Consider the following 16551-nt stretch of genomic DNA (forward strand, 5'->3'; position numbering starts at 1 on the left):
CTCAACAAAACAGCAATTAACAAGAATTATGTAGCGGAATACCTAAACTACACCTGTCCAATGCACAGGACCTCAGGACAGTTCCCCCTTCCCCTATTTACCCTCAGGGGGTAGGTTTAGCTTAAGAGAGAATGATGGGCTAAAGATCACTCCCCGAATTTTATGGAAGATGGGGAATTTGAACCCAGCTTGTCTCAGATCCCAGCCTAATTCTCTAACTAGTACAGCACACTGCTTCCTTTTAAATAAAGGTAGGCAAGCATGTTCCGAAAGACCGTTTCCACACTTCGATGCTGCAATGTGATGGAGTGGCTAGAGTACTGGACCTTGACTGGGGAGGCCAGGTTCAAAGCTCCATTCTCCCATGAAGGTCACCGAAGGCTAGCCACTGTAAGCGACCTCTTGGGATGCTAAAATGAGGGAAGTGCATCCAATCAGAGTCGTCCTAAGCTTGCTGCAGTAAGGGCAGGGGAGAATATGCGATTAAAGGGAGAGGCCTTGTCCCAGGTAACCGCCTGCCACAAATCCAGGGGAGACGGGAGCTTCAGAATCGTACCTTAAGTGTTCTATAAAGTCCCTTCAGAGCAAGAGACAAGACCCAGGAGGCTTCCACGGCCTCAGCAAAGCTGCTGTCAATACTTGTCTGGAGAAGATGGCTGGTTATGAAAACGAAATGCTGGAGGTACTGGCGCAGCTGGCTCTGTGATTCACTGTTGTCTTGGCCACACTTCTGAACCAGCTGGTAGTCTTTCACTAAAAACGAAGGGGAAAAAATAAAGAAAGGGATCATATCGCTTTCTGTCGGTATCTCGACCGAGGTAAAGTTTCATTTACTGGGGTTAGCCCTCAACCTAACACCAAGTAATAATTAAATGTTAAATGCACACCGGTCCTTTTAGGTTGTTTCCTTTATCTACACAGAAACAAACAAAACAATTCTGCACCCAAAAGCTGCAATGTCAACGAAAATCAAGCATGCCTATATTAATTCTGCTTCTTCAACCAGAAGGCTGAAGGAGTTAAACAGAACCCAGAACCCCACGCCGCGTCGTCAGGATGACATGCGTTTGTTGATCAGCTGATACTTCCAGCATGACTTGACCCATGCCCAGCATGCAAATTCAAAGCAGGCAAGCAAGCACCTGGTGCATTCAGAACAGCCAGTGGCTATATTTTAAATGTCCATATTTTTCGAAGAAGTGATTAGGCAGTGATTTTGAATACACTCTCACTTCATTCCACCACCACACCCCAGTTGTCTGCATCTGACCATTTATCCTATGATAGCCAATACAAACTTCTGATTCATGGTAAGGTAAGTTGGAGAGTCAAAGCAAAGGACAGCACACACCAAGGATGTATCAGGACTTCTCTAAGCAATCATTTTAAAACAGAAGGGTCATATGTAGATCTTCCAATTCCCCAGATTAAATGCACTGGCTGAGAGCCAAAGATTTACTTAAGGTACACCTGTGGAGTTGCATGGCCCCTTTGCTTCTTTTACCCCTGAAAAACAGATGTCTTTGCCACAAGCTTCTTTTTGAAACCACCCTACTTTTCAACAGCAACCTACCATCTGGTTATGTTCAGGGTGGGGTAGATGTGAAAGATCGAGTAACAAAAGTCAAATCTCTATTATCTGGCTCTTTAGATTCTGGTGACAGTGATGTAGGGTTGATCCAAAACACCATGCTGAGACCTGTGACCTTGCTTATTAGTGCATGAGAGGGTTGGCATCTCAAGAGGCATGACTCTGCAGACAGTAATTGTCTAGACCATCCTTAAAACCTACATGGCTGGCCTGCCCATGTAACTTTGGTTCAGGAGTGAAAGTCTCCACAGGCCGAGTTTGGCCTGGTCCCTGAGATAAGAATGAACAGGCCTCTTAATTCTTAAGGGAAAATGTCCTTGGGCAGCAGGGAATATCAGCTTCCAGCCACCCTCCCTGGTTTCTCTTGCTAGCACCACAATTATCTAAGAGTGCCCTGATTGGTTGACAGCTCTTGAAAAGATGGCTGCTCACAGCAGTGTGGATTCCTCTATAGAGAACTATTCTACCAGCATGTCAGAGAGGCACTTTGCTCCATGCCAGATAGCAAGATAACCAGAACTGCCTGGCATGGTTTGGGACTTTCTAAATTTGTGAGTATGAGCAACCCGCCTGGAACTTATTTCAGAGATGCAAGTTAGCAAGCCTTTTAATGTTTAGTTAGTCAGTCTTAGCCAGCATAGACAAGCTGTTATGTTCATTGCCTTTTGCTCTGTGCTTTAATAGAGTAGTTCCTGCCCTGCATATACTCCTCCTAATCTGAACTAATTAATAAACAAAATATATTTTGTTTGACACTGAGAGATCTCTGTCTTTCGGTGCTACACCTCTGAAGATGCCAGTCACAGCTGCTGGCAAAACGTCAGGAACTACAATGCCAAGACCATGGCGATACAGCCCGGAAAATCCACAACAACCATCATTCTCTGGCTGTGAAAGCCTTCGACAATATATAAAATATATTTTACTTCTAATGTCAATAGTTACTGACTGAATGTGTGCCTGTGCTCCCAGAAACGAACCCAGAGGCTGAAAAGTCTCAAAAAAAGGGGGGGGAACAGACCCCCATAAGGCTGCTAGGAGTTTCAAGTGGCTGTTGGTTCAGCGCTTGGGAATGGAGGCAGGGGCTCTCTAGGTCTAGACAATCATCTTGAGATTCCTCGATTTAAACATGTTTTCTAGTTTGGCAGCAGCTTTAGGGGATTAGATTAAGTAAAACAGCATAAGAGAACCTGATTTCCTCTTTCGGTTTTTGACATCCACAATCACCGCCCTGTTCTTCTCTGTAAAGTGCTTGAGGATGATCACGTTGTGGGCTTCGTTAGCATTATCCATGTACACTGAACGAGTGCCCATGCACAGGACCTGGGATGACAACAACAACACATTTCAAATGCCATTTGGTTCACCAATGCGGTTTGATTGCTAACTTTTCCAAATCATTTCCGTTTATCCTGGCAACCGCTGCAGACTGTTGGAAGAATGTTTTCTGAAAGAATCACTTGGCCTAAGAAGCTTACCTCTGGAAACCCAACAAGTACGAGTAAGGTGAAGATGTTGGTGTGTTTCAACTGGAAGGGCAACTGTTTGATGCAGTGGTCTGTGAAAGCGGCAATCACCCCATGCCACTGGGCGGAGGAATTCAGCGCTCGAAGGATATCTGCCATGGAGCATGCCCAGTCTAGGCCTACACGGCTGGAAAGCAAGAATTAGGATTAACAGCACATGTGACGAGAGCGCCACGAGTTTTGTTCCTAAAGTGACAGCATTCTATGGAAATCAAACAGGCCAAGCTGTTTCCCACTCGAGGCACCTGTTTTATAATGCCCTCCCATGTGTTCAGGAAAGGAGCGTTGTTGAGGAAAACAGATTTCTATTTCAACACCTCTCTCAAGAGTGGTTCCACGGTCGTCCTGGCTACCAGCAGCTTCACTTATTCTTTACTCCCCCTTCTGTGCCTTCGCCTCTTTTGGCCCCTTCACACAGAGTCACATGCCTGGTAACTAAAAGGTTTCCAGGCATAACAAAAACTAGCTGCTGCAGCTTCCCTCCTACCAAAACTTGCTAATCTGGGAAAGAAAAGGTAGAAGACATCCAGGCAGCACCGCTCAAGGTAAACGTTAAGAGAGCAGAAGCTTTGAACAAGCCATCAGAGCACGCAGGACTGGAAGCTGGGGGGGGGAGGAGGACCTCTGTTTGATTTGCACCGACAAACGTGATCCAAGTGTGGATGCTCAAACTTGGATCCTTGAATCCTCTGTGCTGGGGATCTACAGCAGACGCACCCATGAGAAAAGGGACTGCCTGATGGTAGCTACAGGTGCAAGCCGTATAACTGAATCCGCACCTGTCTAAGCAGAGGGCCCCCAAGCTGAAAAGGAGATGGGTCGTCTTCCAGCCTTCTGGCGCTGTGGAGCCATCTCCAGCAGCGACAAGGCGATGTTTGGCTGAGAGGACTTTGGTCACGGCAGCATCCACTTCGGCAGGAGTCAGCCGCCGAACCAACTGGCCCAGGAGCCCCAAGGTCAAGTGATAGGTTTCGTTCAAATGGCCGGCGTTGGAGATCACAACTTGAAACATGAGGGGGAGGATCTGGTCCAAGTTAACCAGGGATGCCGTTGAGCCCTATGGAGAGAAACAGGGGTCGGGCGGGGAAAATGTCAGTAGAGCTGGTGACGCTATCCGCTCAATCTCTGAGCTTCTGCTGCTGGCCTCAGGTAGCTCCAAAACTTTCCTCTCAATTTGTTTGCATGCCTACCTCAATGGCGGGAGGGGGCAGGTAGTAAAGAAGACTATTCACTATGCAGTGATGTGCTGCAGTGCAGCAATCACTTGGCAAGTGGCTTCACCTGCAGCATCTTTCCAAGGACCAAGAAGAATTTCCTCGCACAAGACATGAAATAAAACTTCTAGCTACATGTACACAACAACGCACAAATACTGGCCCCTTGTTCACTCCAGGACTCAGTGCTACCTCCTCATCTTTACCATTCAAAGCCCTCCATGGCCTTTCTGCTCCTCCCTTTTATCTGTCAGTTCTCCTATCCTGATAAAACCCCTGCCAGTGATCAACAGCTCTGCCAGCCACCGGCCAAACAACCTTCTCCGGCTCCCTTTCTGCCTTTTCTCCCTCACTGCTGCTTGTTCCATGAAAGGGTGCCCACCAGCTCAGCTGACCACCCGCCATTTTCTGATGTTAGCTATGTAAGCCCCCCTTTCCCCAACTATCAGCTGTTAGTGGGTCAATAGGTCATCATGGGGTGAACAGAGACCAGGTCTTTCGGTCCACTGGAAATAATGAGGACATTTCCTATGGGCTGTAGAGAGGTCATGTCTGCCCATAAGAAACTGTAAAGCCATTATTATTCCCAATGGCCAGTAGACCTAGTCTCTGTCCACCCGCTATCAGCTGTTGGTCAGCATCAGCTATTAGATGGGACTATTAAAGGGACAGGACACATCAACATACATCTGGAGGGTGAGCTTCCTCCCTCTCCTCTCTGCTGCCTGGGTGGGGAGGATTGGAAGAATGGTCCCGGATTTTCAAAAACCCCAAAGCCCCCAAATGGTAAGGAGGGTCCAGACACTTCAGGGTAAGGAACACCATGCGCTCCCTGAAACCCAGAGCCTAAATTAGCATGACATTTTTGAAATGTGCATCCCTAATGCTCCTCCTTCCCTGCTCCCCTTTGTCCTTTCCCATCATGTTATTTTTTATACGTTCCTTAATGAAGGGACCTGTCTGAGTACTCTGTAAAGCACCATGGACAATGACAATACTGTATCAACAATAACAATAGGCACATGAAGCCATGTTAAGAGAGCCAGATTCCTCAGCACTGCCTACTCTGGCAGTGACTCTCCAATGTCTTGGGCAGAGAATGGCCTTTCCCAACACTGGCTACCTAAGACCTTTCAGTAGAAAATGTCAGGGAGATGCTGAAGCCCCAGTCTCTCCACAACAGAAAAGTCGTGGAAGATATCACAGACGTCATCTAAACCACTGGTGCAATGCAAATGAAGAAAGTCATTTGCAAAGGGGAAAAAAAAACTTTGGCTGAGATGCACATGAGAGGCTTGCGGAAGGAAATTACATGATCAAGCCCCTTGGTGGTTGGCTGGGTTTGAAAGAACAGCTGATGGAAATATAATTAAATAATGAAAGAAGCAGATCTAAAAAATATCCTCCACCTTTCTTTTGTCATGGAATTCAAGGTGATGTACATTTGAGGGGGGGGGGGTGTCCCAAGGAGATTACTCCTCCAGGCACAGGCAAGACACGAACTTGATTAACTTTAGCAAGAAGGTTTCACCAGGTGCCCTGGGACCAGATGGGAAAAAACAGCCCGTTTGGAACATTATCAAGTGAGGAGCAATTTCAACTGAGCAGGTTTCTTAGGAAAAGGGTTTGCTGTCATGGTGCATGCAGTTTTAGCCAGGCTACAACATTACTGAGGGCAAAGTTCTTGATTTCTATTTCTCTTAAGCATCAGCTTTGTCTTTCCTTTGAAGTATGTTAGGTGTCCCCATCCTTACGGAAATTTTGAAAGTAGTAGCAGGCATCACCAAAAATAGATGTCATGGAGGCAGGAGCCAACCTGGGAAGCGCCCAGCCAAGTATCCTCCTCTGATAGAGGCAGCTGTTTTCTAATGGGTACTCCCTGCAGGCCCCAAATCATAAGCTCTTCTGAAGCACCTACTCCTAAGAGCCATACAAAATAGGATTGGCCCTTTGAGTTGGGGAAGAAGGAAGTGGGCACCAGGAAACACAATGTCAAGCTGCTGGCACCATGTTGGGAATCACTGAAGTAGGCAATTGCTTTTTATTTTTGAGTTAGCATTCTGGGGTATCTCTGCAGCACCTTTTTAGAGACACTGAATTTTCAGGCCAGAGCGCTCTCTAGAAACAACTTCATATGCCATAAGGGAAGCAAGCAACCCAGACAGAAGAACCATGAATAAGACAGTAGACCCACTAACTGTTCACAAGGTCCTCTCAGTATCTCTGTTTTTTCTATAGCCACTGTCCTTGTTTCCCTCAACAATTTCCCTTCTCTTCCTTCCTCCGTTCACGCCAGGTCTCTTACGGATTTAAAGGGAGGCAACATGGCCGCCAGCAAGCCAAGAATCCTCTTCTGGGAACACTCTGCAAAGGCTTGTTCTTGGCTTTGTATCGCCTTTTCATCAGCTGGGTTGGAAGGCAGATCTTTGGCAGCTTCAGCATCTGTAACAATTAAGTTTCCCCACCACCAAACACAGAATGATGAGTGACAGTGGTATCGCTGACCATGTTAGCAATTTTGCTAAAACTGCACATCCGCTTCAGATTGTCCCCAGAGGAAGTCCAATTCACAAAATGTGCATTCTGTTTATGCCAGGGTTGTGCAGTATGGCAGCTAAAAGGCTCAGTAGGAAGCCACTGTGCCCCCCTCCGTTCCTAATTTAATAGGAAGAAATAGGAAGAGATCTTTACCCAGCAGCTCTGGAGATGCGCTCTCTTTTGCAGTCAAGTCTGAGTTCAAAGCAAGGGCTTCCCTTTCTTGGAACCCTTCCTCTTTCTTTGGCAGAAGGCCACTGGAAGGCTCTCTCTCTGTTTTTGGCTTGTCTTCTTGTTTGGGATCTACATAGGCTTGAATTTCGTTAGCATTTCCATTTCCCTAGGAATAAATTATAGACATCATTGCAACATTCTCTTGCGTTTGCAGACAAAGCTAGCCTATGTGCTGTGTGTGTGTGTGTGTGTAGGTTTCGCCTCCCACCATATACACTCTTCTGGAACAGAAGAAGGGCTGGTCTGCAGCTTTTATTTCAGCCTGCTACATTGGTGGTAGAAAACCAGGAAGAAAGGAAAGGCGAGATCAGCCTTTTATCCCCTCTCCCATCAACTGGGCGTTCCACCCAAGTTCAGCTCAGAGGCCATTTTGCTGCTGACCAGTGTTGGCCAGATATGGTGTTAAAATAACACTTTGCAGTAATTTCTGTCTTTTTTGGCAAGAGTTCTATCCAGAGAGAATTTGCAACTGAATGTCCCTTGGGGAAAAGTTGCGGCTGTCATTTATTTACACATCTGTAGATTAACCCACCCAGAAGGCTCAAGCAGCTGAACAAATCACTTCTCTCTTTTTTGTTTGTTTACCCTTTCCCCAAGGTAGCTAAGAGTTTTTAAGGCCACCCAAATAAATTTAGCTAGGCAGTGCTTCCGAAAGGTGCTCTGAAGGGGGCAGGAGTTCCAACACTTAGGGGCAACCAAGAAATGCTTCTCTAAGTGTGTCTTAATTAAGTCTCTGCTCAAAATTAAAAGACAATTGAGATGGCCAAGCCCATCTAGCAAATCTAAAAAAAAAAAAAGCCATCAACATATTTATGCTTGCGAGCTTTTTATAGTTTTCTACAGGATTGTAAAAAATGGGTAGCCATTGAAGGGATTTAAACAATACTTTTAAACAAATTATTTACATTGAAATGGGTGAAAGATGCTGGTGCTGTCTTACTGCTGTCCTTGGCTTCTTTACTTTCCACGCTACTGTCTGTGGAATAACCAACAGATGGCATCACCTTTCCAGACAAAGATTCACCTTCTGGGAACACGCAGAGCAGAGCGAGAGGTTTCACACCTAGATGGGGGGGGTGGGGGGAGAAAGCGGGATATTCAAGAGGAGGATATTAACACACCCAATCACCCGTGTGCACACGTTGCAGCAGGAGGAGAGAAAGATGCCGAACTGTTTCAGAATGAGCCTCATCAAGTGCAAGCAACCCACACAACAGAGGCCTGGGCAATTGGCGGGTGGAAGTCGACCGCTGCTCCTATATCCAGAAGCAGCAGTTTCAACTGCAGCAACAGAGACGTTCTGCTCCCTTGTAGAAGAAGGGAAAGAGCAGAAATCTTCCCCCCTGTCTGAAAAATATAGATCCTGCCAGGGAGCTTTCTGGACAGAAATGCGGTGTTTGTTGTAGGAGGGGCCAGGAAGGACCTTGTGAGGGCATGCCCGTCTTCCTCTATGAAGAAAAGCAAGAGCAGTGGTCTTCAGCCCTTCCCTACTCAGGACCCACTTTTAACCACAGGGGGCAGCACAGGACCCACTCAGCTTCAACACGCGTAAGTCACATCACAGCCGTGCGAAAGGAAGAGGAGGAGTCAGCCTCCCTGAATCTGCTTGTGATAAAGAAAAACCCTCTCCTCGCTTTGCTGTCTTGTCTCAGCACGCAGGCCAAGGGGGCAGAAGGAGTAGCACCCTTGATCTCTACATATGAACACTAACAGCAGACTGTCCCATAAAGCAGCAGCAAATAAAGGACAACTCTCTACGGGCTCAAGACCCAGCAGGGGAAACGCCACAATCCATTTGAGGTCCCAACCCAAGGGCTGAAGACAGCCGGTACAGAGGGACTAAAGGTGCCTCAGTATGAGAAATGTGACCTAGCATGTTGGAGCTTGGAAGGGCTCAGAGACAGCACTGCAGAGCAGCCAGCCACAGAGTTCCATGTCCCACACAATCCAGCTACATGTAAGGGCTCAGAAGTGCTGAAAGAGGATGCTTCAGAAATCAGACCCATCTTGACATACCTACCTGACAAGCAAATTGGTAGGGTGGGAGGGAGAGAAAGAGGCTTAACATGTGTGCAGAATCTATGTCAGGATACACTATGTTCTGCCTTGGTTCAAGAAACCCTTATATCCTCATTCACCTTTTCCATGCTGGGCTTTCATCAAGCAATCCCCGATAAGGCGAATGCACTCCTGCTGCAGGACTTGGGCGTGGGAGACGACTGTCTGGTCAAGGGCCTCGCCATCCACTTCCTCGCCGCTCCCCAAGTCGGCGCTGTAGAGAGCCAAAGCGGCAAAAAGCAGCCAGGAGTAGTTGTGGAGGTATGGCTGGATAAGCCTGTGCCGGTCACTGATTCGAATGGTCACCATTGGATACATCGTGATGCTGTGGGTGGGAAGGTGGCTGAAAAAGGACAGATAGACTTCTGGTTAGACAGGCTAGTAGGCTTTTTATTTCACAAAGCAACTATCACTAGCAGAGTGTATGTGTGTGCGTGTGAGTGTTTTTACATATATAATATACCTGAGACACAGAAACTGTCCTTGGCTGTCCAGAGCTGGCTGTGTAACCCCAGGAACGCAGACTAGTACGCAATAACTTGAAGAGCATTCTCTACAGGAACGATGATAACCATTCTATGCCATGGGAAAGACTTATGCTAATAGTCACACTGCAGTATGACAGAACCTTGGGAATTATTAATCCCATCTGAGCACAAGAACAGAGGAAGATAACTTTATAGCCAGACTGTTAGTCCACCTGGTCCGATACTCTCTACTTCACTGGCAGCAGCTCTCATAGGCAGAGAAAGATATTCCCAAGCACCTGCTAACCTCTAGCTGCATGGGGAGGGGCTGTGGCTCAGTGGCAGAGCATCTGCTTGGCATGCAGAAGATCCCAGGTTCGATCCTGGGTATCTCTAGTTAAAAAAGATCAGGAAGAAGGTGATGTGAAAGACCTCCACCTGAGACACTGGAAAACCTCGGCCAGTTTGGGTAGACAATGCTTGACGGAACCAATGATCTGATCCAGTATAAGGCAGCTTCATGTGTCCACGCAAAAATGGATCATGGCCACCAAGTCATAGCACTACCCTACAGCTCTGACTAGCATCTCAGGGTAGAAATACATGGGCTCTAGCCCCCTGCCATTTTATTTTCACAATCATCCTGCAAGGTGAGTTAAGATAACAGACCAAAGTCACCTAACTGAGCTCTGTGGCTGTGTAAGGATTTCAACCCAGTTCTCTTTCACCCAAATATAAAATTCAAGCAACAAAGGTGTATAGAGGACTTATATTCTCTCTTAACTGATAACATTAAGGTGGGCCATTTTTGTAGGACAGTCATCGCCTCTTCAGTCATCTTACAAGGAGGGAAGGTGGCATTGTACCAGATACAACATTGCTTCTTGAAGAATAAGGATAAAGGGAAGGGCCGGGCAAGCTGGGTGTGGGCTCAGGTTGCAAAAAGAGGTCAACTAGACAATTCTCTGTTTTGAACTGCCTCGTACATGGTGGTATTAACAGGGAGGCACAAAGTCCTGACTGCAAGTTTAAAGTTCAAACTCCTCCTGGAGGATTTAATTTAATTTATTATATTTATATTCCGCCCTCCCCACTTTCGCAGGCTCAGGGCGGATAACAAATACAAACATCATTAAAAAACATTAAATAATACAGTTAAAAACATTTAAAAACATTAATGGAACATTAATGGATGAAGGAACATCAGTACCTATCAGAGTACTTCTTGGCAGAGTAACACCCGAAGCAGAGGTCAAAGTCTTCGCACACATTACAGTTCACGCGCTGGCCAACAATGATCCCTTGGCAATGATTGCAGGCATACTCCATGTTAACCATTTCATGGCTGTCCTCATGACCTTCGGGTTTCACTCCACCTGTACAAGGGAGGCAAAAACACTTTCAAGTAGAACAAGTAAGAGTGTACAAACTTCATCTCTGCACCATGTTCACACTGCAGTTGTTTTACGAGCTGTTTTGTATGCTCTACTTTCTGTATTTTAAAGCAGGCCAACTGCTTCTAAGCCTTAGGGCTGCATCGCTAAATATCTTCACATGGCTGAGAAATACAAGCCAAGGAAACTTCTGCTACTTGGATCCTTCCGTTGGCTGGTCTGAGAAATTTTGCACCTGTAAGGACTACCCCTGTTGAAACAGACCACAGGTTCATCTGGTCCACTCTTCAAAAGTACCAAGAGAAATGCCTCTAGGAAACTTATAAATAAAATTAAGAGAACAACCACTCATCTTTGTCATCTGTTCCAACACACAGTATTCCTAGACACAGCGGGAGGGAAGGCGGCATGGTATAGCCTGATTTCATCAGATCTCGGAAGCTAAGCAGAGTCAATACTCGGATGGGTGACCACCAAGGAAGACTCCGCAGGGGAAGGCACTGGCAAACCACCCTATGCTTCTCACTTACCTTAAAAGCCCCTTGCTGATGTTGCCATAAGTCAGTTGCAACTTGACAGCACATATACATGCATGCGATATAGCGCCTCTGGATATGAAGCTGACTTTCAATTAGCACAGATTAAGAAAACACTGCTAATGACTCCACTCACTACCCAAACCTGCCTCTGCTGTCACCTTAGTACGCTTAATATCTCTTCTTTTCCCATTTTGAAACATCTGAGAGACAGAATGGAGGAAAACCTTGGGAAACCTCAAGGTACAAAAATAGCAACCCCAGAAATTCTGATCATTTCTGCTCATAAGCTTTCTCTTCCCTCAAAGCATTTTTATACCGCCTCAGTTTCACTGCCCTCCCTCCAACTGAGAGGAGATAACATTGTTAACTTCAGATCCAGGAAGATGATATTCAGCACAATGCCTAATGCAATATAACTCCCTTGAAGTTCCATGTTACAAAAAAATCACTCTTCCAATTTCTGTCACAGGGAATTCAAGGAAGTGATGGCTTTTTTGGCAGTCTGCTTACCCAAGAAGCACGTCTTACAAAGATCCATATCATTGCACTGCAAACAGCGGTAACGGTGCCAGGGCGCAATCTCGTCACACCCATCACACGATATGTCAACACGCAACAGATCACAATAGCGGGCAACGAACATGTGCATCTGAAACAAGACAGACACAGTTTTCCTTGACTGTGTTCGCAAAAGCTTTGTTGTCGTTGAATAAATGATACGACCACAGCTCTCTCAAGCCTGGATAACTTGTCTTGCATGGGACTAATTAAGGAGCCAGCTGGGCTCCACAGCCTGTAGGTAACAGAACAGGAGTTGGGCCCTCTTCCCAACTCATCAGGAAATGGTAGGCAGGAAAAGCTCAAGCTCTTCTTAAAAAAAACATGCTTGGACCGCTTCACAAAGAGAACAGATGGGATGAATACATCTGAGAGTTTGCCTCTTTCCCTGAACGTGGCTACACAACAACATTCCCGCAATGCCCACAGAGAACCCCCAAGTAAGGACCGGTGTTACTACAGTCTGTTGCAGTCGAAACAACAAAGTCTTGCTGCACCTTAAAGATAAACAGATGTATGGCAGCTCAAGAATTTGTCCTTGGAATCAACCCTGTCAGATGTAGGAGGGGCAGCACCTCAAGGACAGAGCCTACAGTTTGGATTCAGAAAGCCCCCGGTTAGCTTTCTGACATTTCCAGTTACAGGATTTCAGGCAGGAGGTGTTGGCAGAGACCATGCTCTGCAGGAGTGCTGCTGTCAGAGCAGATGACACTGAGCAAGAGGAATCAGCTTGATAAAAGGCAGCGTTGTCAGGTGGCACAAGACTTGTTGTTAAGAACAACTGAGCTTCCATGGACTGATTCAGATGTTCTCATGAACATACAATACACACGATCAGAACTAGTGAAGCATTTTCTCCCCCCCCCCCACCCTTTCAAGGATGTTCTTGTGGAGTCCATCCTCAGAGATTCAAGAAGTTACCGTGTGAGTGATATGTACCAATTTTCAAGGTCCATCAAGGCTGTACGGTGAGATCTACCAGGGAATTACCAGTACGTGCCCAATTAACAGAGAGAAAGCAACAGTGAGTGGCAACAGCAATTTCAGGTTTATTCTTTCTACAGCGCTTTCCAGAGAGTGGCTATCACTTGAATCTCCCCTCTGTCAAGGACTCACTTGATGACCTTATGGAAGCCATCACAACCACCCCTGCCTCCTCATGCAGAAAGAAAATGTTCCTGTGTATCTATTTCTATCAGCAAAAAAATGGCAAACTCCCCCTCCCGATAAGATCCATTCACACATCTCCTGCTGTCACATCTAGTCTGCTCAGCTTTCTTTTTTTCAAAAGACATGCTAGTTTCTAGGCCTCATGGTTGTGAAGATACATTTGAAAACACAGAAGTGATGCCTAACGAAGTCTCAGAAGCCAGAGGAGTAGCAAAAATGTCTAGCGGTTGGTCTAGATTGCTCCTTGTCCTTCTCCCAGATGAAGGAATTCAGGAAAGGGGTGAGGTGGGGGGTGAGATAGTAACAGAAGAAAAATTCTGAATATGCTTATGTAAGTAATCCAGACAATGTAGTTCAGCTTCTCTCTCTACAGAATTGTTAATACTTGGATGCAAAACTAATTCGTTTTTAGCCTGAGGTACATAGCCTTGATCTTTGACCTTTGGCTTGCCTTTTACTGAAAAACAGTGGCAAACTTGTTCACAATTAGATGCTTTAGGCTGATCCTGCACTGGGCAGGGGGTTGCACTAGATGGTCTGTATGGCCCCTTCCAACTCTATGATTCTATGAATTGCCTAGAGAAACCCAACATCCCCTGAAGGACCCAAAGAATTACAACAGGACATGAGGCAGACATTTGGAATCTCATGTTTGTGTGTCAGCTGAGGATGAAGCCACAAAACACACACACACAACCCCTAAGCTGATCAATTCCAGATTGTGCATACATCCAATAACAAAGGGTATGGCTCTAGCCCACAAGTTTATGCTTCCATGAATTTGTTTGCCTTTAATGTGCCAGAACATTCCTTTTTGTTCTTGCTGCTAGAGACTAACATGGGCCACTGGTCTGATCCAACAGGGCATCTTTTTATTCTAGGTGCAGCTGCTGCTTCTTTTTACTTTGAGCGGCATTATTCTTAGTAACTAACCAAAAGGGAAGGGACCCTTCCCCCGCCTAGCTAGACTAATTCCGTCGGGGGAGGCAGGGAGCCTCTATTAAAGCCTTCACTTAAGAGCAGCAACAGCCATGTTGCCCTCTGACAGTTTCTTCTCTCGCTTCTGCTGAGGTAACAAGTCCCCCAGTGGAGATTCTGGAAGGTGGGTGGGAGGAGTTGCAGGTCTTAAAGGTTCTTAACTTCGTATTGTGGTGGCCTTTGGCCATATACAATTAAATCTCTCTCTCTCTCTCTCTCTCTCTGAAAGGATGTCGTCTTCCTGTGACTGAGAATGTCAAAATTCCTGTCTTACACCCCATAAACGTAAAAGCAGTGGTCTGCAGCTGGTTTCTGCTTTGACCCTCCTCTCCTTTTTCCTAATAAAACTGACTAGTGCAACCACCTTACCTTAAGGTGAAACCGCCCCCCATTGAAGACCAGTGGTTCAAAGATCTCTCTCTCTCTCTCTCCCTCGTAAGCATTCTAACATGATCAAGGATGGAAACTTTTCTTACTTTCCTTTGCTTCTCTGGATCTGCTTGGCTTATTTTGTCACACCAGGCATCAAAGACCCCATCTTGGCATTCATCCATCCACTCTGAGTTCTGTCTGTAGTCTGCGATTTCATCTTCTTCGCTCCACTGACTAAGAATAGACAGAAAAATTAAAGGATTTTATAAGGACAGCAGTCCAGCGAGCTGACAAAAAAAAAAAGGCATCACAGGTCAAAAACAAGGTAAAATACACCAAAAAGGGGCTGAAAATGGTCGAAAAGGGGCCCCAAATGGTCAGGATTGGGCCACTGCTGAGCAGGGGAGTGATCCACCATCTGTCAGAGGCCCAAGCTGGGCCGTTTCAGCCCCAATCCAGGCCTAATCCAGGCCCGAAACAGGCCCAAAATGGCTGAGAGTCAGGTGGGCGGGGCCACCTGTCATGTGACCTCTTTGGGGAGCTGCCGGAACTGCATTCCTGCGCGTTGCCCCTCAAAATGAGCCCTGCCTTTAACTCAGCTAAACACCTTACAAGCTCAGTCACTGTAACTTTCCATGGATCGCTTAAGCATGATAGTGATCTTGAAAAATCCCCCCTACCCCCGCGTCAGGAAGAATCCAAGCGGGCTCTCTAAGCCAACAGACGCCTCAAGATGACTACATGCCACCGCCATCTCTAGCATCAGCTACATTTTCAATCCAAACGCTTTTCCATTTGGCCAGCTATGGGCCCTCTCTTCCTACTTACCAAATGACGCTATCGTGGGTACTTATGTTTTCCTGAGACATGGTCATGAGGAGGTGTGGCAGCTGTATCTCAACGAAGAAGGAAAGGTCGCGTGGCTCCCAACCCATATCCAAGAGGTGAAGGAGGGATGCCTGCACATAGGATAAGGCAGGGAGCAGTGATCTAAACAAATTGGGAAGACAAACCAGGACCACTTGATTAAAACAACCAGGAACCCTAAAGGTTGTGATCAGTTACAAGAAGGGAGAACGGCCTTGTTCAACAAGACCTACTTTGCTAAGTTAATCTTCAATGAGCCAGCTTGGCTACTTTGCCAGAACCATCAACTAACTGCTTGATAGTAACACTGAAAATTTCTCTACACCCAACAAAAGGTGTATTATGGCACCTTAAAAACTAACAGATTTATTGTGGGGCAAGCTTTTGTGGACGAGAGTACAATTTATCCAAGATATGAAATGTTGGCACATTATATATATTATACACACACAACCCACAGAGGGAAGCAACTGTAAACAGTAGGGTCAAAAGGGAATGAAAAACAACAAGTGCTGCCTGACATTTCTATGCTAGGTTCAATAGATACTACTGCTGCGGTGAAGGGACAGTGCTATTTATTGTTTTGCTCAAAATTGTCACAGACTCACTGTACCTCTTGCATTTCATCACCTTTAGACCCCACAGTTAATTTTCCTCCCTCTAATGTACACAATCTGCCAACTGAAGGCATGTATCATGAAAGCGGATGCCACAATGAATTTGCAGAAAGCACTTGCGTACTTTACAAACTATCTTATGGGATGCAGATGAGAGAACAAATCTGGCTAAACGAGAAATCAACAATAGACTGTGGCCACAAGGCAGAAAACTCCCCCAGTAAGAGCCAAGTTCTTGCTGTTTTCAGTGCCATGAATACACAGAAACTCTGCTCTTAAAGTCAGAAACACAGGCAAGTGGGTCTCGGGATTAGTTTGGCAAGCAATATGAAGAACACTTTTGACCCAATCTGCTCCCCCACCCCACCATTTTACACTTAGATTGTAAGTCTGTGTGTTTAATTTTCTACATCACCTAGCAATTTTAAGCA

General features: G+C 46.1%; 1 protein-coding gene across 2 annotated transcripts in view; it reads right to left on the minus strand.

Moving 5' to 3' along the window:
- ZZEF1 (zinc finger ZZ-type and EF-hand domain containing 1) overlaps positions 1-16551 on the minus strand; it is a 100735-nt gene that overhangs the window by 21716 nt on the left and 62468 nt on the right. For both annotated transcript variants that reach the window (XM_055001956.1, XM_055001957.1), the window contains exons 32-43: positions 15465-15626; positions 14741-14870; positions 12069-12207; positions 10836-11001; positions 9239-9501; positions 8006-8163; positions 7023-7206; positions 6637-6773; positions 3897-4174; positions 3070-3244; positions 2782-2914; positions 557-753 (exon numbers count right to left, since the gene is read on the minus strand). In XM_055001956.1, the coding sequence (XP_054857931.1) occupies positions 557-753; positions 2782-2914; positions 3070-3244; positions 3897-4174; positions 6637-6773; positions 7023-7206; positions 8006-8163; positions 9239-9501; positions 10836-11001; positions 12069-12207; positions 14741-14870; positions 15465-15626 (2122 nt within the window). The remainder of the gene's footprint in view (positions 1-556; positions 754-2781; positions 2915-3069; positions 3245-3896; positions 4175-6636; positions 6774-7022; positions 7207-8005; positions 8164-9238; positions 9502-10835; positions 11002-12068; positions 12208-14740; positions 14871-15464; positions 15627-16551) is intronic.

Source organism: Eublepharis macularius, chromosome 17 (genome assembly GCF_028583425.1).
Source record: "Eublepharis macularius isolate TG4126 chromosome 17, MPM_Emac_v1.0, whole genome shotgun sequence".
NCBI lineage: Eukaryota > Metazoa > Chordata > Lepidosauria > Squamata > Eublepharidae > Eublepharis > Eublepharis macularius.